Raw genomic sequence first — 22,761 nt, 5'->3', positions numbered from 1 at the left:
TAGTGTGAAATAGTATTGGTATCATCCTGAAGCTAAATCTTTGGGAGATTGTAGTGGTCAGATTATATATTCTCATTTGAAACAAATAGAAACAACTTTTGGCATACAAGAAAGTATGGCTAACCTGTGTAAATATACACATATATACTGCTGGTTAAACATCCCACCTAAATTGAGTCAGCAAGGTTGCAGGTTCAATATTGTGTGTTACTACATGCACAAATAGGAAACATTGGTGTTTCCCAGATTATTGCTGTAGTAGAAATGGTATAAATCTACATGCTACGTAGAAGCATCAAAACCAATCCAGACCATTCTGGTTATGTTAATAATTGTTCCTCTGTCTAGGCCAGAAGAGAGGAGTTGCCTCGTCAAACATCACGGGACCAGTTAAAGGGGAACCAAACAATTTTACACAAAAAGGTCAGTTTATTCGGCATGGGTGCTGCTCAGCCAGTGGAATAGTTGTATAATGTCTTCTGTGGCTCTAGAAGAGTGTTCAGTTTGTCCCTCGGCTTGAAGACGACACATGTACTGAAAGCCTGTGACAGTGGGGCTTGGAAGGTGTGGGGTTTACCCGACAGGGATGGTCCGACATAAAATGCAGAATATAAGTGTATACTATTCATATTGCATTGCTGGAGTGCACTCTCAAAATGTATACATGATTTGTTTGTGGAAAAACTAAAAGAGTCGGTGATTAAAATATACTCCTGTGTTTAAGTAAATCATAATAATTTGACAAATACAGCTGAACATGTTTTCTTTTGCGTGACAAAAGCTTATAGATTTAAATCAAAAAGGAATAAAAACAGAAATGCTTCAGGGCCACTGTCAGAAGCATACTAATTTAAACATTTGTACCCCAACTACGTAGAAAAGAACATTAACTGAAATATGAGCATTTTCAATGATCATGCTGCATTCATGCCATGTCAAATGAATGGAAAGAGCAGAAATATTGTCTGCTACCCGAACGGGAGCGGCCACACTTTAGTCCAAGATGGTTACCCCAAGTGCTAGCCTTGAGGTCAAACCAATTTTTTTTTTTTTTAGCTTTGTGTGACATTCTTAATTTGGGACTTTATTTAGATAAAACTGTCAGTGATGGGGGCTTTGCCGCTTGTAGTTCTGTTCTTTTTGCCCAATGGTAGATAGTGAAGATGTCATTTATGTTTCTGACTCATAACTACAGACATAAGGCCGACATGAGTTTTTCCCATCCGCATGCTTGAAATTGCATTCTGCACGAAATGGCATGAATGCAGAGTCATGTATTTCCTGAAACCATTTTTATAATCTTCTATAAAATGTCATTGTGCACCACAGCACAGTGAAGTCATGTGTACATGGATCCATGTAAGTCTTCTAGCCTGTGCTCCCTCTGTTTTCTTCTCTCCTACAGGACAGAAAACAATATTCAGCCAAGGACTGATGCCATACTGAAAGCACAGCTCGAAGATGAGGCTCATTTGTACCGTCCAAAGCATATTTACATACTCACCTTGTCTTTTTTAAACTCCTCATACTCTGGATTGTCAGTTGGTAATTCAAGCCGGCACAGCGGGCAGGAGTTGGTCTATGAATGAAATCATTCAGCAAAAGATTCATAAGGAATTTTAAATAGCCACTCAAACTTTTCCAAAACATGTCCGATTTGGAATTAAATTCTAAATGATACACTTGTCAGCTTTACCTTGCCCAACCAGGGCAGTATACATCCCGAGTGGAAAAGATGTTTGCAAGGCATTTCTCGAACTGTCTCTTGATCCTCGAACTCCAGCAAACACACAGGACACTTGAGACCTTTATCTGTAAGATAAAAACAATCACAATTAAATCCCTCCCTACTTTCTCTGAGCCCGTCTGTAAGCATGATCGCTCCCTCTGCCATCATAAATGTATGTATACGCATTTGTTGAATATCAGTGAAATATGACTAATATATTGTAAGTATTCTACTGAAGCAATTGTCTGTCACCAGCTTGCTCTGGAGAAATGATGACCACCGTAAGTGTCTGAACAGCAGTTTTGGCAGCAGGAGGAGGAAGACGCTGATCCCAGTCGGACAAGTCGAACGCCCCCGAGTCAATCAAGTCCAAGCCCTGCATCAAAGACCTATACACAAAGACCAACCATCCATCCATCACTGAACAATAGTAACCAATGTAAAGCATTACAATGGGTCTGCAGTGTGTTTAACCTCACCTGGCCAATTCAAGTAGTGCATTCTGACGATACTGCTCCTCTGGGTTGGTGGGCTCACAATTGTGTTCATCAAAGTAGGATGCCATTGCGGTTCCGCCAATGTTTGAGTCCACTTTGCATTAAGATACCTGAAATACATAGGGATGTTGTAGGTTAGCTACATTTAGATAATACATAAATCCGGCTGACAGTTTAAAAAATACACCTGAGGGATTTGGCATGACCTTTTGAGTGATGAGTAATTCCTGCACAGGGACACCACACTGCTGGAGGCCAAACTACTTGGTTTTACAATCAGTGTGAAACCCATTCACAAAATGTGTGACCCTATACGATATGTAAATACTTACTAAAGGGCGCTGCTCTACAACTGAATTAAAAGCTTCAATCCAAACAGATTATTTAATTTATCAAATACAAACGACAAACAATGGCATTCATTGACAAAAAGTTTAACTCAAAACGTTACAACAAGGACACATAGTTGCATGTTGGTTAACGGTATGTAATGAGTTTGGTAAACTTATAACCGAGACGGATAAAGTCTGACGCCAGCGAGTCCTTCAAATGTATTAAACTTGTACAAATACACATTCCGTAGTGTATAAAATAATACATTAACACACTATCTGCCACACTTAAAACATTAGCTTGACTTACCTGAAATGTTAGCCAAAATAAACATGTCATTCTCCCTGGTATGACGACACAAACCATCTGATATTTTAGTCCAATCACAGTACGGAATGGCTCCCGTTTCTTCTTCTTCTTCTTCACGTTTTCTAGCGGTTGGCCAACAATAGCGTTGCTTTACCCCCACCGCCTGGTACGGGGCGGGTACTGCCATTCTAAAGTTATATATGCTGCTTTTCAGTCAAAACATCTGGTTTACTATCTAAATTAAGTTTTTGTTTTGTTTGAATGTTGGGGCAGTGGTAATTTTCTACATGTCTCTATTGCTCATGCATTCAAAATAACTTCTCCACTCCTCTTTTGTAATCTTTGAAATGGAAGTTGGACTAATGTTTGTTTTCTTTAGGTGTTTCCTTGAGTGCAAGTATAGCATGTACACATCAAATAAAAAATATCACAAATGAAGCCCTTGTATACTATTTAATAACAAAACTGAATTGATTTGCTTAATCAGACGAGATGCGAGGAATATCACTATTCATTAGGACTGACATTCAGAGTGAAAAGAACAAAAAGATGAAGAGACACAAACACAACTCAAATAAGGTATGGCTTTGGTTAAATAACACTCTACTAAATTGATTGGAAAAGACACTTGTTACATGATATCTTAAATAGAGTGAGAAAAGTTTTAAGGCTCTAGAATTCCCTGAAAAAGACAAAAGGCCCGATATATCTGCTGCATGTCATGATCCCGTGTCGAGATTCAACCTGGCGGTCATCCAGTAGATGCTACTCAGATGCTGAGGGAAACGAGTCATCAACTGACCACCAGCTTCTCTCTTTTACAGCCATCCTTTTTCAGCGGACTTATACATGAAAACATAACTGCGAACTATTGACCTGTTATCAGTATTTTGCTGAATTTGCCAGTGTTATTAGACATGGTACTGATACAATGGCACAGAGAGACAGCCTTTTACATCAGGAATACACACTGATGCTGAAATACAAAGTTGTTAATCCACAGTTGCAGAGTCATTGGAATATCACAGGGACATTTTTCCCATTTCAAAATAGTGAACATTCATCAGCTTCTCAATACAGTAATGATACCAAACATATCAAAATATCTTTGCTATGCCTCCTCACCAGCCCTCTCCCTTGAATGAGTGGTTATGAAACACATGTACATGCTAAGCATGCCAGGGTTTTGCTTACATTGTAGCTGCATTTGATATTTACAAAGATCTCGTCAGGATGTACCTAGAAACACTAATGGTAGTTTAAGAGATGCACAATATACTCCCAATATCTTTGTGTGATTCCACTTCACTGTAAGAGACACAAATATGATTTCAGATTGTTCTCTCTTTTCTTCTGTGAAAATACAAGGAATGATTTGGCAGCACAAATAGGCAAAGTTTGTTCAAACATCTGTGACCAAGAGTGACCAGCTACTGGTGGATGACTACATACTGAACTTCGTCATTGACAAGCACTGTGAACATATTCATCCATGCGTCCATGTGTTTGCCTTTTGCTAAAAAAATGTTTTTTAAAGGTGTGTTTTGTCACTCTGATTTTTTTTGACTGTAAAATTGATTCACTCAGTTCAAACTCATTTTTGTGACATTTTGGTATCAACACATCATTTTTATACACAAGTGTTTTCTTGAAAGTGTAAACACGCTAGATTTTTCACACATACAAAATAATTGTGAATGCTGATGCAGACTATTTCCAGCCAATGCTACAGTGATATTATGGATTAATCCATTTGCTCTTCCCAACTTTGCACCATGTGGGAATAAGCTTTGTACCCTCTTTCGTTGCAACAGTTTACATTGTAATGTTAAAAAACTATAGGTCACCGCCTTCCTGTCTGATTTTTATGGTTCTTTTTTATGGTTTCTAAAATGACATGCTCAACCAGTGAGCAACATGTCAAACATGCCTAGTATTTCATGAATTTCTACAGTGTTCAGTAAAATTTCACCACCATCTAACAAGATAAAAATAGCTAAAAATATTTGAAAACACAAAAGATTACAGCTCTCTGCCTGTTGAAAAATATCCAACACATTTTTTGGGTTTAAGAAAAAAACTTTAGTCTTGTATATATCAATGTTGAGTTGAAAAAAAAAGAACCTTTGTAATGTCACCTTTTGAGTACATTTGCATCACACCTTGGCCTACTGACCAACTCAAACCTACTGTTTAAGAGCCTCAATGCAAAATGCATAGCTGGCAGTCTGAAAATAGGGTTTTTCAGAAAGACAAGTTAAAAGTATTTTAGCAGAGACTGTATGCTGCTTCAACCCCATGCACATACTTAATTCATACACACTTCCAATGTCTCTATCAGAATACAGACAGCCTTCTTTGATACAAACACAATAAATCCCATCCCCACCCTACCTGTGCTAAAGATGCTTTAGACACTGATCTTAGCTCTGATCATAGCTGCTCTCCCTAACTCCCTAACTAAACAGCTTGACAAAGCAGCCATGGCAGTACGGTTTGTCGTTTTGTTCTTTAAAGGTGCCTTTGTTGAGTTGTTTCAGGCAGAAGGCACAGACAAAGTGCTCCGGGTGAAACTTCTTGGACATGGCTGTGATACAGCGTCCCGTAATGGGCTTCTGACAGCCGGAGCAAAGGGAGCCACGGCGCTCGTGGTAGTGCACTTCACAGTAAGGCTGGCCGTCATGCTCAAAGAAACTTCCATTCACAAACGGGGTGAAGCACTCCTGTAAACAAAAACAAGAGAGGGCAGAGGAAGATGTGGTTATTCTGGAGCTTTGTTGAACAATATCCAGCCTAGATCAGGTACATAAAATAACACGAGTGACAGAAATGACAAGATACAGACCCTGCAGACAAAACACTCCGGATGCCAAAGGCTGCTCAGCGCTGAGATGTAGTTCTCCAAAATGGCTCTGGCACAGCCGCCACATTTTGGTGCAAACATGTCAAAGTAATCCTTCCTGCAAAAGGCTTTTCCATCCTTTTCATGAAAGCCTTCATAGAAATAACGAACAGATTGTATTCAATTACAACAGAAATGCAAACAATAACTATTGTTTGTGCTACTATGAGTGGACTATAGATACAAAAGTCAAACAAATCCCAATACCTTCTGGGCCAAAGAAAGATCCACACTGAGCGCAGAAGAAGTGTTCAGGATGCCATGTCCTATCCAGCGCCGTCACGACTTTCTGTACGGGACATGACAACACGTGTTGTTGGCTGACTGTAATCTACAACAGACATGACCACATAGGTATGGAAACAGCAGTGACTTACATCCAGTATGGGCCCGTTGCAGTAGTGGCACCGTGGGGAGAACAAGTTGTGGTAATCTGTCTCACAGTACGGTTGTCCTTCTCGCTCAAAGAAGTTCCTGGAGCCGATCTCCTCTTGACAGTGCGTGCACACAAAGTGTTCAGGGTGCCACGTGCGGCCCATAGCAGTCACCACCTAAACAAACAGAAAAGTGGATTGTACATTAAGTACATTGAAAATTATATTACCAACGTATTATCTTCTAAAAAGGTATCTCACCTGTCCCACAATTGGCTTACAACAGGCTCCGCAAACTCCTTTAGCTACTGTCTGTACTCCCAGTTTGTTGAGGTCAGACTGCAGGCTACCGAGCATGTTGTCCAGCTTGTTGACCTGCGTCGGCGCCCCACCAGGAACGCCGCCCTTCCCTTGGGCCATAATCTGAAATTATTTAATTATCAAATTAGTTACGTGTTCAAGATGTGCCCGATAAACACATTGAACTAAATTAAGTTGTATGTTACAAAGATTAAAACATGTAAAGCTGTGAAAAACAAGAAGGGATAAGAGACAGGGGTTCATGCCTGCATTGGAGGGAAGATTGGGTCATACTCAGTTTGGCAGCCTACTGACACCAGGACTTTTGGAGGTATTGGTATCACTGGCTCCACTGGTGGAGGGCGGTTTGGGGTTTTAAGAACAGGAGGAGGGGGCTCTGGTTTGGGGGCAGGAGATTCCTGAATCGGGGCTGGTGCTGGTGTTGGTTTTATAATCTGCCGAGGTGGGGGAAGTGGTTGCTGGATGTGGGGAAGTCGTGTAAGGGGAATGGGAGGAGGAGGTGGAGGGAGAGATGGAGGTGGAGGGAGAGGTGGCGGTGTAGGGATAGGGGGGTGCTGTACTGGGAGTAGTCGCCTAGGTTCCTCTATAACAGGAGGGCGACGAAGGGCGGGGGGAGAGAGAGGCGGGAGCACCTTCCTCACAGGGACAGGCGACTCTGTGGGAGTTATGATCTAAACAAAGAGGAGAGAAAAACAGAGAGAAGGGAAGGAGCACAGAGAGAAAGGTGTGTAGAAAACTAAAGGTGAATTCATTGGGAATATAAATATTTTGGAAAACTGTTGAGCACACTGAAGCCAACCTTGTCGACCTCACTGCCGGCCCCATCGGGACGGAAACGCTGAGGTTTGCATGTGACGATGACACCCTCGGTCAGCCAATCATCAGACTGTTTACGCCGCCGCTCTGAGCGGCCGATCCCAAACTTGCCCTGAAGCTCCTCTATGAGGCGGTCCTGAGAAGTGTTCTTGTTTACAATGATGGGTCCCATCTTTCTCCGCAGGTGACCATCTCGGAACATGGGGTGCACGTTAGGAGTCTCCTTAGTCCGCCTAATCACTGATTTTATCTAAGAGGGAATGGTGAGCATCTCATCATACGTCCATACCCAACATAACCCAGCTGAAGCAGTTACAGCAGAGCTCTGAGGCAGCAGGTGAGTCACACAATATTCAGATTTATAAGAAATTCATGACAGGCCAGGATGCTGTGGTCAGTGGGCTCAGAATCACACGTCATGCACTTCTTGCATGCTTATGTCAGGTGCCTTCAAAATAAAAAAAAACCCGGCCCATGAATCTGCCTCACAGACTTCCTAGTCTCTCAACAACCACACCAACTTCACAGCGCAAATGGTATTAAGGTCCTTCACACAACACTGGTGCAACAGGTAAGGAAGATTATAAGTGCCATGCTCAGTACTGCCAAGCAGTGATACATTTATGAGTGCAGAATCAAAGCAAAATATATTGGTTACAAAGAGCATCTCTATTTTTAAGCTACCTTCTATTCCACTAGCTTCTGTCTGACGATGCATTTTCAAAAATACTTTTTCATCTGTATTTTTGCAGATGCTGTTTTTTGGTTTTTATATATATATATATATATATATAAATGAATGTGGTCATCTATGAAAGGTAAAAAACAATAAAGTAAATACCGAAAGCCTGCTCGGTTTTATCTGACCAATAGTCTATATTCCAAAGACATTCACTTTAAAATAATATAAAATACAGAAAAGTAGAAAACCTTTCATAGTGTTTATAGACTAATCAATTATTTAACTAATTATTTCAGCCCAACTTGATCGTGCTAAAGAAGATTTGAGAAATGATATTGAATGCTAACAAAACAATCCCTGTTGTATCAGTCTTAAAATAACAAAGTGTGAAAAATATACTAGTGAGCAAACTAGCAGATCAATATTTGGTATCATGTTTTCATTTTTCATAAAGAAATATAAGAAACCCTCTAAGCAGAGGCTAGCTAGGTGTGGAAGCATCCGTCTCTGGAGCAAGAGCAAAACAATGTGAGTAAAACAAGCCCATGTTGTGTCAATTCAGGAGGGGAGATGCATACATGTCCGGAAGCAGAGACTCGGTCCATAGTGGGAGTCTGTAGCAGAGGCAGGTCCAGGGCAACGTCAGGGGTCCCGGGGCATGAAGACGGGGTCATGGACTCATCCATCCAGCTGGCCTCTGTCAGCGGGGTCATGCTGCCGTCTGTATATGGCCTCTCGGTGTAAGGCGTCATGGTGCCATCCAGTCCGTCATGGAAGGACATAGACAGTTCCTCATCAGCCCAGTCCAGATCTCCATTCCCATCAGTTCCTCCGTCCATTGAGTCGTCTGTGATGGTGTTGGTGGCGCTCGTGAAAGTGTCAGGCTGCACACTGTTTCTGTCCATAGGCAGGATGAGCTCCTCGTGCATCTCCTGCATTCCTCTGCATAAGCACTCTGCCTCCATCATCAGCTGTGGTTCCTCCAGATGTGCTGCTGAGTGATTCTGTGCAAAACTCATTGCCAGCAGCTTGTCTAGTGCCTCGTCCAAAGAGGGCTCCGCCATGGGGTGTTGCTGTGCAGTGAAGGGACTGGCTCTCTGGGGTGCGGGGGCCGACTCCAACAGCTGTCTGCTGGTGCTAGTGAAGGCCAGTGGAGAGGGGACCATCAATGGAGAGACTGGAGATGGCGAGGATGTTTTTGAGGAAACATGCGCAGAATGTGGAGCTATAGAGACAGCAGCGGGGATGGGTGAAGGAGTCTTTGGAGCCGAAAGAGGTGGGGTGAGGTTTTTAAAAGGAGGTGGAGTAGAGAAATTCAAAACAATGTCTTGAAAAGAAGCAGATCCCCTGCTCATAGTCTCAGGAGAATAAGGGAATTTCCCAACAGTATTTGAGGGTGAGACTCGCTCTACAGATGGACTAGAGGACTTGGAGGACTTGTGGTCCAGGACAGTGTTAACTGACGTTAGTGAAGGGGTGGTGGTGGTATTGGAAGGACTTGTGCTATTTCTCCAAAGGTTGGAGTTAGAGGAAGCAGCTTGAGAGAGGACAAGCAGAGACTTGTTTTGGGATGACAGCATGGTGGCAGACACATCTATGTCCAGGTCTAGGTCACTGGCTGCAGAAAGTGAGGATATAGGACTGTGAGGACAGAGACGGTTTGCATGGGGCATTGACATGCCACCATCTCCTCCATCCTCGTCTATGTGCAGCTCTAGACCAGCAGGCAAAGAGAACAGAGGAGAGGCACAGGCAGACGTATGGGACAGACTAAGGAAAGGAGAAGCCACCGGGGTGATGGAGGAAGAGGCTGGTGGAGAAGGAAAGCTGGAAGACGGTCCTGCTGGGTCAAGCAGACAGCCCAAAGAACTGGGCTGAAGGACATAGAAGCATAAGCAAGATAAGAGAAAGAGGACAGAGAAATGAACAGAAATGTGTGTTTGTTGAAGCCTTTCCAGTAGCCACACATGATGCTCTGTACCTTGAAGTCAGACAAAGAGGCCATCAGCTCGTCTAGCTCTCTCGTGGCACAGGAAGCTGAAATTCGGGCTTGCTGCTGAGAGGGCGTGTCCAAATCGCTGTGGTGAGCAGAGGAGCTGGAAAATACAAATTATAATATGATTTGTAATTACATGCAAACATTGAAGCTTTACAAACAGACTGACTGCTGGCATTCATGTACGTTCTGGGGAAGTAAGGTCTGTCATTCTGTGTTCCTGATCCTAAAACATCAGAAAGACAAAACAAAACTAACTTGCAACCACTTTGATGCCACTGTAAAGCTGGATAAATAGTCTTAGTAGTCTGAGAATATGTCTGACAAGAAGTCGAAACTGCCATATTTAGCATTTTAGAAGATGAAACTAAAGGCAGACAAAGGACAATGGTCCAGCACAGGCGTCCCACTCTGTCCAGGCAGGGATCACTTCATACACTGATAGGTTCCTCTCTGTGGAAGTCTAATTTATAAGACACCCAGTCTATGGCTATAACTCATCTATGAAATCATCTCTTACATGCTTAGAAATCATGACAAATTGATCATAGATTAATGCAAACACAGCTGCAGATGTAGGTTAAAACAAGCTAGCAAGCATGCTAATCAATGTAACATTATTCAACCAAGTAAAACCAGTTGGGAAGAAAGCAACGTTACGTAAAGTCATCCTCCCTGCATGTACTACCATGTGACGTGACTTGAGGATGTGTTCAAAGCATTTCCACAACATAACCGAGAGCAGCCTGTTCAAAATACTCTTGTCCATAAACTACAATTTGAACGTTAATATGATCTTGAACATAAACTGGTCCTTTCAGATAGCAGTGTTATCCGTCTTGGGGAGCTCTGATTGATAGAGTAGTAGTTCAGAGTAGGCTCTAATGATGGGATGCACTGTTCAAGCTATTTCTCTGCCAATACAGATTATAAAACCTCAACTCAAGGTATCTGCTGATTTAATGCTTTTCACCCTGGCTTCAAGTGGGACACAGATATAAAGCACCTGGGTGAAGGCACTGAACCCTCCAGCTCATCCAGCAGACTCTCCATGGTGGGCCGGGCCTCTTCCAGCCTCGTTCCATTCCTCTTGGGTTTCTCCTGAGGGGGAGGGCTCCCCATGATGTCAGGGGAGCTCCCGTTCTCGTAGTGGGTGATGCTGCAGGACGGTAAGGGTGGAGCTGCCTCCTCTGTGGACACACAACAGTAAAACTAACTGTGCTCACCACAAACAGACCTGATAAAGCTGGGGCTTTGCATGTACCTGTGGTGGGGAATGAAGGGGAGCTCTGTTGCACTGCATTGAGTTCCAGCAGCAGTCTGTCAAGCTCTGAGAGGTTACTGCCCATGGCAGAGGTCATGGCTGCTGTTGATGAGTCTACTGACTTCTGTTTGTTTGGAAAACTGAAGTGGAGACAGACAGAGACAACTGTTAATAGTAACTACCGGTTAAAGAAAATGACAAGGATACATACAACATTTCAAGCGTGTGACAGGATACCTGTAGACGTGGTCCTCTTCAATGTGAGATAATGGAGAGCTGCTACTGTCCCTGGACCATGAGCTCTTCTGGGCTGAACCCAATGACTGCAGAGGACACATCAGTGACACATAGAGAAAACCTGAGCAGAATTTCCACTTGGCTTTCGACATTGACATTCATCTGGACCCAGTTACCTTTGCAGGACTGATTTCCCCTCTCATATTTCTTTTCGGATGAGTTTGATATCAGAGATTGTGATCACAAGCACATGAACATATCAAATCTTCTTTTTACATCTTTCGAAACCAAATGTAATGCGTGCCGTGTCACTTTCTTGTACTTCATGCTTGTTAAGCACTTTAAGACAAACCTGTTTGCGAAATGGCTTCATGGAGAAACCTTAGTTCATAAAATATGCATGGTCACACTACAGCGACATACCTGCTGAGAGGTGTGGTGGGAGTCCGGCTGATCTATCAGGGACCCGTTCAGAGCCTCGGCTGAGGGTGGAGGAGGGACTGGAGGTGGGACTGACACATCCTGGTAGGAGTGTCCTCCACTGGGGATGGAGTATGGAGTCTCTTCAGACAAGAACACAGGTCGCTTTGAGATGTGGGATGTAGTAGATTCCAGGTCCGCCAGTAACGCGTCTGAAAGAATTGATAATTAAGGATTTAGCAAAAATAAATCTTGTACCTACCAAACAATAAACCATACATTAGTTCCACAAGTTTGGCCGTTTAAATAAATAATCTTCATATTTCTTACTCTCATTTAAACAACAATCTTTAGCATATTCAGTAATGCCTTGTTCATTGGAGCAAATACACCAAAGACCAATTCCTGAATTGTTTTCGCAAAATATTTCGACCTGCAAACATGGTTGCGCTGGAGACCAATTCCTTCTTTACTGGGTTGTTGGGTGCTCTGAGGTGACTACCGACTGTGGTGTCAGGCCATAAACAGACAATGGCAGCGGGTCTGAGTGAGTCTCTCATTCCAACCCATCTCCCAAAAAAGCTTTTTCCTCAAGCGCAGATCATTCAAAAGAAAGGTTAAGCCCTGTGACAAAAACAGCATGGTACAGTATATCACTGAGCCTAACTTCATACCTAAACCCGTAGGGACTTCATAAAAAAATCGTTCTGAAATCCCCAACATACTTTTCTTGATCGGTCCACACTATAAATACAACGAGACAATGAGAGCTACCCGTCTATGAGCTTGATCTGTCATTACGGTATTTTATACCTCTGTAAGTTTGCATGTCTTTGATAAGTCTCTGTTTTATGAGAATCAGTGTGACACACTGACACATTTAACAAGACACACTGATAAGAACGGAGAAGCAGACAAACAGAAAGTGTTTCTGAATCCAGTCCAGGGTTGAGGGGCTACAGTGTTACCCTGCTGAGTGTTCACAGGAACGCAGGAGCAAAATAGACTCTTACATCACACAATCCATCCATTCTCAGCCTGTCCAGAATAGAAGCAATCACCGACTGCATACTGTTACAATACAGAGGCTTGGAATGGTAGTCAAGCAGTTACCACACTTTTAAACTCAAGCATAAGAGAAGCAGGGTCAAAAACTGTCCAACTGACCACTGGCTAGACAGGCTTCTAAAATACTCTCTACATTTTAAATCTGTTCATGAATGAAAACTTGTATTTCCTGTCCTGAATAGGAGCTCTTTCAGAAAGCGATAAGTAAATTAAAAATAAATTAAATATAAATTCTTGGTGTTTTTAAATAAAAATATAAGAGTCATTTTTCTGTTAACTGAATCATCCTACTTCTCCAAATACTTCACAATTCTTTCACACACGGTTACATTCATCCTAATGTACGTCAGCAGCAAACTGAATATTTTCGTTAAAAGTCAAAGCTGAAGCTGAGTAGTACAGAGAGACTTGGATCAAGTCTAACTGCACAACACTGAATACTCGCAAGGCCACTACCCTACTTTCCTGTGAAAATAGCACACACTGCCTTCATACCATCCGCAATCAAGTGACCATGAAAAACATATGCACAGAATATCTGGAAAATCAAGTCCCCGCTCCCTCTGGCTTGGAACACACTAGATAGGTTTGTCCTCCGTCTGTGTCAACATGAACAGATCTAACAACAAAGACATCACAATGCAATATTATAATGAAACAATAAAGCAGTGCCTCCTGTAATCCAAGAATACATATAATAAAAATATAGTATATATACTCACATTATTGTTTCCACCTGCTGTATCTGTAATATCTTCCGAGCAGTATTAAATGCGTGTTTGTGTGTTTGTGAGCATTTGTGTGTGTGTGTGTGTGTGTGTGTGTGTGTGTGTGTGTGTGTGTGTGTGTGTGTGTGTGTGTGTGATTGTGTATATGTGTGTGAAGCACAAAGCAGTAAAGACAAAGTTAGTGTGAGCCACAAGAAGTAATAACATGTTGCCAGCCTAATGGGGGGAGTGGTTTGAGAGAGACATTATCCTTTCAATAATGGTATTCTTTCAGTGCACCTTTATCTTAATAACTAACACTGAAAATGTTTCTAATAAGTGGATTTTCCCCTTCAAATCTGCACTTACAAATGAATTTGTTCACTACGATTGTAACTTTACACATGTCAGCGTTAGGTCTGTTATGTTAAATTACATCCAAAAGCATGTGACTTTAAGTTTAAATGTTCCACTCAGATGGGCTGCAATTAGTGGAGTGTGATAAACTGGAGACTCTCGCATGTCAGAGTTTCACTATATTCTGCAACCAATCTTCAAACCAAAAGCAGATCCAGCCCAGAAGCTAAATATTTAAGTCATGAAGTTTGACGTAAACCGCATGGGAGCACACGCCTATTTAAAGCAGTAAGCTCAGTGTGTAGCCCATGTCTCTGCAAATGTGCTGAAATATCATGACCAGCTCAAAATAATCTGCACCTGGTGCTGACATGTTGAACAAGGTCTTGCCGAAGTTGACTTTGTCACTCATAAAACAAAGCCTCCACATAGAAAAATACCACAGCTGCTTTTGGAACAAAGGTGATTCATATAAAATACAGAATAGGACTTGGATTTACATTTCTCTTGTAGCTTAGAAGATTTTAGAAGCTGTCAAAAATAAGAAAAGCCTTTAAGAAAGGCTAATTATGGAAATGTATTCCTAGAAGGTCCGTTCTGGCTTTGACGAAGGGGACAGCCGTATTGCCTAAAGCCTTCCAAAACACTTGTAGACAGAGCCAAGACTTATGAGACTATAAATGTGTCTGTGCACTCATTATATTCCCTGCCACCTGCTGATACTACACATCTGTGACTCAGGCACAGGCCCACAAACTCTCAACAGGGGGCATCATCACCGTTAGAGCACTGTTCCATCTGCAACGTCTAATTCCTGTATTCATTCCTTGGTGGGGAAAACAGCTTTTATTTTATTTTTTGTAGAAAGATTAGACAGTCTGAGTGAAAAATAGTGTCATCTAAGTGTTGCTTTCAGCCCTTTATTCTCAGCGTCGCTGACTTGAATGCGGATCGGGAGTTGAACATAAACGGGATTTAAAGAAGATTTAGATTAAAGCTGAAATTATTAAGCAATTACTCAATCAGTTGTTGAATAGAAAATGTATATGCAACTATTTTAACAATCAACTAACTGTTGAGTAATGTTTGAAGCAAAAAGGCCAAACAGTATTTAGTTCTAACTATAGTATGTGAGAGTAAACGTAATATGTTTGGATTTTAGACTACTGGTACAAATCACTTGATTTGAAGGTGTCACGTTGGTCTTTGGGAATTTGTGAAACTGAAACTTTGTGATTTTTCCTTTTTTCTCAATATTAAAAAGGAAAATAAAATGATCCGCAGATGAAACAATAATAAAAATTATTGTTAGTTACAGCGGGGTCTGGATGGCACTATAATCACAATGGGAGATGCACCACAGAAGATTCAGCTATTTTTGTATCGGGATAAAGAAAGATTCAAACAGGCCAATAGGAAGGACTTGTAACACAGCCGAGCCTGTTTAAATTTAGCATCAGAAAAGTATAATTTCTAAATCCATAATTCACAGCTCATATCCATTTGTAGCCTACCACTAAGCAGCCTGCAACGAACACACACCACTCCATTAAATGCATCTCTTGGCTATCATTTTAATGCAGGTCATAAAAGGATAAAGATTGAAGATCCTACTGAAATTGTAGCTTGCTTCCCTAATTTCCCCTGAGGAGGGCAGCATTGAGTTTGGCATGAGGACGGACAACAAGCCTTCCTCAGTCTCAAGACATGTTTGGTCCATGAAGAGTTAGAAGCATTAAGAATGCAATAGTGCTCTGTAAGCCAAGTAACAGGCTAATCTTTTCCATTTCAGACAGGGGGTAGGAGCCGTAGTGGACAAAGTCCAATTCTGCTCTAACAGCATCCTGACTCAATAGCCCATTGTGCAAGGTCTGGAGGAATAAAGCTGTCATCAAAAAGGATATGACTGGGACTAATAACAAGATGAATTTCATCAAACGTCAGTCAACAATATAACAGTGGCTCACTCTGTCCTGGGAACCATCTGTGGTCACACTGTGGTAACTAATCTTCATTACGTTCAACAAACAACTCCAGTTTTGTGGATACTGTACACATTCTTGTGGCAGTGGGTGCATGTACAGTCCTGCCTGTGCACATACCACCCCCTCCCATCCATCCACCCAAGGCCCTGCCACAGTCCTGCAGTGTTTATCAGATGGGAACGAAGGTGCATGGGGAATTCCACACATTCCTCTGTCCGCTTCTGAGAAAGAAAGCAATCAGGCGGGGGGATATGGGGAAGGTGGCTCTCGGAAGGGTGCAGAGTATATGATTGCCCTAATCCGAGTGACGCATCATTTAACATGCAACCTGTCTTACCTGGAAACAAAATAATGCTTTGTGATGCAATCTACTCAAGCAGAACAAACATTCCTACTAAACCTCAGGATTTTAGGTACAAAGCCTGTGAGGAATGTGCTTGAATACAAAATACCATTTGTCTGTCCAGAAAATTAAAATAATGTGTTGACAATTACAGGACCCGTTCCACTAACTACAGCATGCTTTGAATTCCAGGATAAGGGAGATGTCAATGTTTTTACTACCCATTTCCCACAGAGCATAGTGTACAGTGCCGGCAGGCGAGCGGGCGGGCGGGCGGGGCAGGAGGGGGGGGGGGGGGAACTGTCTAATCTTTTCTATTAACATGTGGGTACTGGTGATAGCCCACCAGGGTCCACAGCTCACCTGTTTATAGCCAGGGAGCAAAAGAGCAAGATGGCCACAGCCCCATAGCGAAACCCTACCCCATCAGGCCAACCCGACACGATATTTATATCAAACAGGACAGACGGGGGCCAGGGAGAGGTGGGCGGAGGGGGAGATGCCAGTGAGACCGGCAGGGGAGGCTGGGTAGAAACCAGGAACAGACAAACAGAGGGAATGTGAGAGAAAGAGAGAATATCGACCAGCAGCAAAAAGATTAAATGATGAACCAAGAGAAGAATATTCAAATAAATGTTGTGCCTTTACAGATCTCCACCCATGTGTACACTAGGACACACAGATTCATACAGACAAAGAATGAATGAGTGTAATAGCATACCCTCCGAAAGACAGAAGCATCTTAGGGTGATTACTTCAAAATAAACATACCCAAAAATACACTGCAAGGCAGCCCCATATCCGAAAGATGACACGCCCCTTGAGAGAAGGCTGGACCAAAATAAAAGCACTTCCCCACAGACCAGTAAATCAGATGACAGGGGAAAGTCTGAAGACTGACACCCAGTCACTGAGGACACATTCATACCCATGCATGTTTGAGGGCCGTGTGCCAGTGACACCGAGTCGGCTTTTGTGCCATAAGAGAGTAATCGGGTAGATTGAGGAGGATCCTCAAAGAAAGGCCGTCTTGTCTCTCGTCTCTAAAACACTGACTGAAAACACCAAGCTGTGCTCCGAACTAGTAGCCTTCCTATAGAAGAGCAGAACATTAAACAGCCATCAGTTAAATCCTGATGGATTTAGTCATTGGATAAATTATTGATCAATCTTCTGATTATTCTCTTGACATTATTCGGTGCTTAACATGTCAGAAAATAGTAGAACATGCTCAACAATTAACTGAAGCCGAAGTTGAATAGTCTAAAAATATTAAGATTAATACGAAGAAAACGAAGAAAACAGGCAAACATTCATATTTGAGAGGCTGGCACCAGAGAATATCTTATCACTGAAACGATTAATCAGTGATGAAAATAGTTGCAGATTATTCTCCTGACTCATCATCTCATTTCAACTGAATTTTTCTAAACATAAACTGATTAGATCTGATACCAAAATGAGCAAGCGTTTTGTTATTTGACATTTTTTTTAATACTTAGTGTTGCAAATACATATCTCAGTTATCAATAAAGCATTGACGTTTAATACTTTGGAAAACAGAAGTGAGATATCCGGCCCTGCTCACAGACAAGAAGCTCCTCTGTCTTTAAACATGCACCCCATGTCCCCAGCTCCAGTAATGCTAGAAGAAACCAGCAGGGACTCAGATTCCTACTGCATTACCCAGACCTGTCAGGAAAATAATCAGCACTGCTTTCTGAGCCAAGTTACAAGGCCAGGGAACAGGAGAGGCGTGGAAACAGCATGACAAGAGAAAAAGAGTATAAGGTCGTCGCAAAATGAAGCAACAATGTGGTACGACAGCATTTAATAGGGAAAACGCTGTTCTGGCCAGATCACACACACAGCCCACAGCTGCCCACTCTACCAGAGTCCGCTGGCCTCCAGCATTGACTCTGCTCATTGTTTTTCTCCTCTGTTTCCTCAGGATGTGGGGCAGGGTCTGTTGCCTAAGCGATGAGGTCAGCCATGCAGCTCTCTCTTCCCCAGACCCAGAACAGGATGGGTGTGGAGCTCGGCAACAAGACTGATTTACAGCCAGGAGCTTCCCTCTATCCAAGCAGGCGAGCCCACTGGTTAGGGCGGTATGCACTAACCTTGCAGCTCTCATGGGGTGATGAAAGCTTGTCTGGTAACACTAACGCTGTGCTGCCGACACACCAGGACACAGAGAGCACATAAGACCTTCTAAGATCTTTTGGTATGCTGCACAGACGCTGTAAACATTTAAGACCACGCTGCTTCTACAACAGCCAACTTTTACTTCTGTCTGGAGAATAAGGGCTTCCTCTGCAAGGTGATCAACTGATAATATTACAGTAAATCTAACAACACTGCTGTGTGTTCACAAAAGGCATATTTAGCAGGTACTACTGTCAGCCCAAACAACCACCTCCCGTAGATTTCTGTGCAAAATAAAGACTGAAGCCCACATTGCTTTGAAGCCTGTCTGCATCTAAACAGTAAATAGTGCCTGTGTTTCTACTCAGGGGGTTACAGGATGTAAACTATGTTTGTGCATTGGTAGGCTAATGCACACTATCTGTTTCCTCAAGTAAAGTTAAGTAAATGACGATTACGGCATGTTTGTCTTCAACAGTGCACATGACCTTACTTACAAACAGTACAGATGACTATTTCTGCATGTTAGTATTACAAAGTTAGCAAGCCTGACTCCTACTAGTTCCGTTATTGTCTGTATAGGAGACAGCAAAATAATAAGTGGCAATAACACATGTGTGACGGTGTTGTATGATAATACAAGACCCTTGTTTAAACAGTCTATCAAATAAATATACTGATTCTGACTGTTTTGATTTCATCTGGGCTGCATTAACCCACTAATGGCCAGACTCTCCCTGGGTTCCCCAAATTAGTTTGGTTGTAATCTGATTTAAACACACAGTTATTTAGGGAAAATGCACTATGTAAGAATAGGTATATTCAAGGTACTAAAACTATATTATGACACACTGAAAGACAGGGCTCTAATAGTGCATGATGTTCGTCAAATTACCACAGTGAACCTCTAGTTTTAGGGGCCCTTCAGGGTCTGGTCTCCTTGGCCACATGACCGTGTCAGTAATTCGGCCCTGGATTTCATTCATTGGTAATCCATGAACAGAGAGAATTTACAACCAGAAGGAAAGTCAATCACGCTAAAGTGTTATTCTCACTTTAGTAATTGCCCTCCAGCATGATGTGTGTCTGTGCTAATCCATTTTCTTCCCTGTTAACCTGCACACAGTGAGGTCAGTCGGCCTGAATCTCACACAATCCTGAGGAATTCACAGAGAGCGGAGCTGAGCTTCATACCACTCAAACATGAAACCCAGCAGCAGGACAAGCCAGAGGACAGTGTGTCATATGTGGTCTAAGGGCCACATCTGGGTGAGGACTCGTCCCCTGGGCCACATCAGTAACAACAGTAAGGCAAGAACTGGCTGCAATGGTCCGGACTGTAAAAGACTAATCAGAGTAGACATTTGGAAAACTCTGACTCAGAGGAACAGACGGGAAGAGGGCTCGCACTATGCTGAGGGAATTCCCTTCCTCGAATGTTAAGCAATGTGATGAGATCAATATACACAGAATGAAATAGACGGGTCGAGTGGAGTGTGATCAGGTTTCCAAACAGCTCCATGTTGACCCGTCAGTCATCAATGAGCCTCAAGACAAGGCCCCATGGGGGCTTGTTAGCGGGGGGTTTAGTGAAAGTACAGAAAACCAGTCATTAAGGATTTACAAGCATTTAACGTGGTTTGTTGTTTCATATTTAGTGAGGAAATGGGAGGGCTTTTCCACATGATGTGGACAAAAACGTTTAAATCCTGAGAGTGGACAACTTAACTTCACAGCTGTGTGATCGTCAGGCTACCAGACTTCAAAGCTCAAGAAGTTTTTCACAATCTATAAGTGTAATTACCACGGGGCCCATTTTAAGGACCGATTGAAACTGACAGCCTCCCTCTGGTGACAGCATGCACAGGGCTGAGAGTAGTGGTAGGAGGTGAGTCATGACCCAGAGAGTATTTGGTCTTGGACCCCAACACAGAGTGATGTTCGACATTCCTCAGCAGCCTCGCCCCCTCCATCAGCCTGCTGTTCACGCTGCTTCAGTGAGACTGCAGGCTGCCTCTCAACCAACAATCGGCTCTTTCAGTGGCCCTCGGGAGTTAGAGCATCGAATGTGCCCTGGAGGTATTCTCAGACCGGGACAAACTGAAAATGAGGCACATCGTCTCTCCTCTTACTACTTTAATACTTTGGGAGATCAGTACAATGGGAGCGTTGCAAAAGATACCTGACAGAGGCTTAAGAAGTGGTTTATTCTGAATTAGCAAAGTAAATATAGCAAACTGACCAGCTGGTGAAAACTACAACAACCAGAATTAGAAGTTCAGAGGTTCAATGCCAAAGATCAAGGGCCGATGAACCAAAGAGGTGACTGGTAAGTGAAGCACAAAAAACAGATGGAGCTGATAGACGGCACAGAGCTGCACATATAATCACTGCTGGAATTGGATTTAGAGCAGATAAAATGCACTTATAGTGCTGAAAAGATTAGCTGATTAATCGATTGACAAAAAATGAATTGGTGACAATTTTTATGAGAAAAAATGCCCAAAAATCAGTCAGTCAAATGTTTGCTGCTTTTCTCAGAATATACTGCATCACTGTGTGTTAAATATATTTTGAGTATTTAACCATTTGTCATATAAAACAAGCTGAAAGAAAATGTTCTTTTGTGGGTTCAGAATGCTTGAATGGCATTTTTCAATATTTTCACATTTATTTTGTAGACTAAACTGTGGAGCAAAAAAATCCAACATGTTAATGAATAACTAAAACAAGTTAGTTATTCACAGCCCCAATTCACAGTTCTGCCATAAAAAACCCACAAAGGAAATCATGGCAAATATACCTTAATATCAGCAACAGGTAATGTAACGTGAACACTTCCACTTATATTCTAACTAGCAATGTTGCCAAATAACCAAACATGATCAGAGGTCATCTTCTATTCTAAAAACCTGACTATTGTGTAGTAATAACAACTCAGACAGTGAATTTATTACTTGTACTTTGCTGGTAGAGAAACGTACATTTATGCCTGTATCCCACAGGATTTAAAGGCACATTTCAATGTTAATGTGCATTCATCATAATACAGGCAATTGTGCAGCATGAGGGTTTTGAATCCCCATTATTCAAGGTCTGTGTTGCATGTACCGGCCCAGCTAGACCAATCTAATATATTAAACCTGCCCTGTAGCAGAAAACAACAGGATAACAGCACAGGGTCAGGGTCCTACCAACAATAATACTGTACTGTTTCACCTCCTGGAGAAAGTGTTGACAGTACCTTTGACATATAAATAAGATCTGAGGTTTCTTTGGGGTGTTTTTTTTCTTCTTCCTTTTAATTTAAGGTATGGCTTCCCCTAATCACATATCACAGTATTTTACATACAGTCCAGTTTCCAGTTGTTCTATTGTCCTAATAACATTTTTGTCTCATGTATCAAGGCTTTCCGTTTATTTCCATTTCACAAAAGGACAACAAAGTATATTGTATGGTCACTAATTAGGTATTACTAGCAGTTCTCCTCCATCAGACAGGAGATACATTATAAGCCAGCCAGGGTTGAGCTCACATTGTGCTGCACCGAGCAGTCTAAATGGGGAGGCCTGTTGACTCCACCACTTCAAAGCTGGAATGAATAGCCTGTGGGCAAAAGTTGAGGAGGTAATGCTGAAGCTCTGTGTCAAAATGTCAGCCAAATATCTCCTCCCTCTGGCACACGTATTGAACGTGGTTTGTTTAAATGTGCAGGACAGCGTCTAATTATCAGACACATTAACGTTACTACTACGGGTGGGGGGGGAGAGTTTAAAAGGAGATGGTAAAGGCCAACGATGCCCAGCCGCTAAGTTACTACGATGCTTTTATGAGTCAAAGTGGGTCAAATGTGGCAAACATTTACTCAGCCATAGTGCACTGCAACATTTTTTGGCAGAAACTAGGCAGCATTTTGCAGAGCAAGGTGACCCAGAAACTGTCTTTTCAACATAAAATCTCGTCGTCACGTTAAGTCCTCCACCCCGCTATCGGCTGTGGAAAAACAGAGCGTTTTACAAACAACTTCGTAACTTACCTAAGTCGTCCATAGTGGCTGCCTGGCTTTGGCCTGTCTCAGTTTTTTGTTTGGTAGCTTCTCAACTTTACGAGGTCTGCGTTTCGCTCTCCAAACTTCCCCACTGTCTGCTGCCCTGGAAGTTGGTCAGGATAGCTCTCGTGAACGCGCTGCAATATGTGCATGTGTACTTTAGCGAAGCGCGCGCTCTGACTGAGACTCGGTGATGAGCGACATCTAGCGGCCAGAAACTGGAATTA

The 22,761-nt window shown here is 42.4% G+C and overlaps 2 protein-coding genes across 2 annotated transcripts; both read right to left on the bottom strand.

Moving 5' to 3' along the window:
- rnf181 (ring finger protein 181) lies at positions 1-2,298 on the bottom strand. The gene is made up of 5 exons (XM_079221947.1): positions 2,209-2,298; positions 1,982-2,118; positions 1,697-1,812; positions 1,505-1,579; positions 1-1,399 (listed from the first exon to the last, which is right to left on the bottom strand). The coding sequence occupies exons 1-5, from the start codon at positions 2,292-2,294 to the stop codon at positions 1,340-1,342; spliced, it is 474 nt and encodes a 157-aa protein (XP_079078073.1). The 5' UTR covers positions 2,295-2,298; the 3' UTR covers positions 1-1,339.
- A 1,008-nt stretch (positions 2,299-3,306) lies between these two features.
- pxnb (paxillin b) lies at positions 3,307-22,535 on the bottom strand (the record flags this gene model as incomplete). The annotated part of the gene is made up of 11 exons (XM_079222913.1): positions 3,307-5,591; positions 5,714-5,862; positions 5,978-6,059; positions 6,148-6,321; positions 6,406-6,567; positions 9,945-10,059; positions 10,966-11,149; positions 11,224-11,363; positions 11,461-11,546; positions 11,884-12,092; positions 22,523-22,535. The coding sequence occupies 11 exons, from the start codon at positions 22,533-22,535 to the stop codon at positions 5,325-5,327; spliced, it is 1,581 nt and encodes a 526-aa protein (XP_079079039.1). The 3' UTR covers positions 3,307-5,324.
- Between the last annotated feature and the right edge of the window lie 226 nt (positions 22,536-22,761).

This window comes from Taurulus bubalis (genome assembly GCF_910589615.1).
Source record: "Taurulus bubalis genome assembly, chromosome: 8".
NCBI classification, from domain to species: domain Eukaryota; kingdom Metazoa; phylum Chordata; class Actinopteri; order Perciformes; family Cottidae; genus Taurulus; species Taurulus bubalis.
Note: the sequence above shows the minus strand (reverse complement) of the source record. Positions and strands in the feature narration are given on the sequence as shown.

Coding starts and splice junctions, on each gene's coding strand:
- rnf181 (XM_079221947.1), bottom strand. CDS start 2,294: ATGGCATCCTACTTTGATGAACACAATTGTGAGCCCACCAACCCAGAG. Junction 1,580..1,696: donor TACTGCCCTGGTTGGGCAAG/GTAAAGCTGACA, acceptor TTTCATTCATAG/ACCAACTCCTGCCCGCTGTG. Junction 1,400..1,504: donor AGGAGTTTAAAAAAGACAAG/GTGAGTATGTAA, acceptor TCTGTCCTGTAG/GAGAGAAGAAAACAGAGGGA.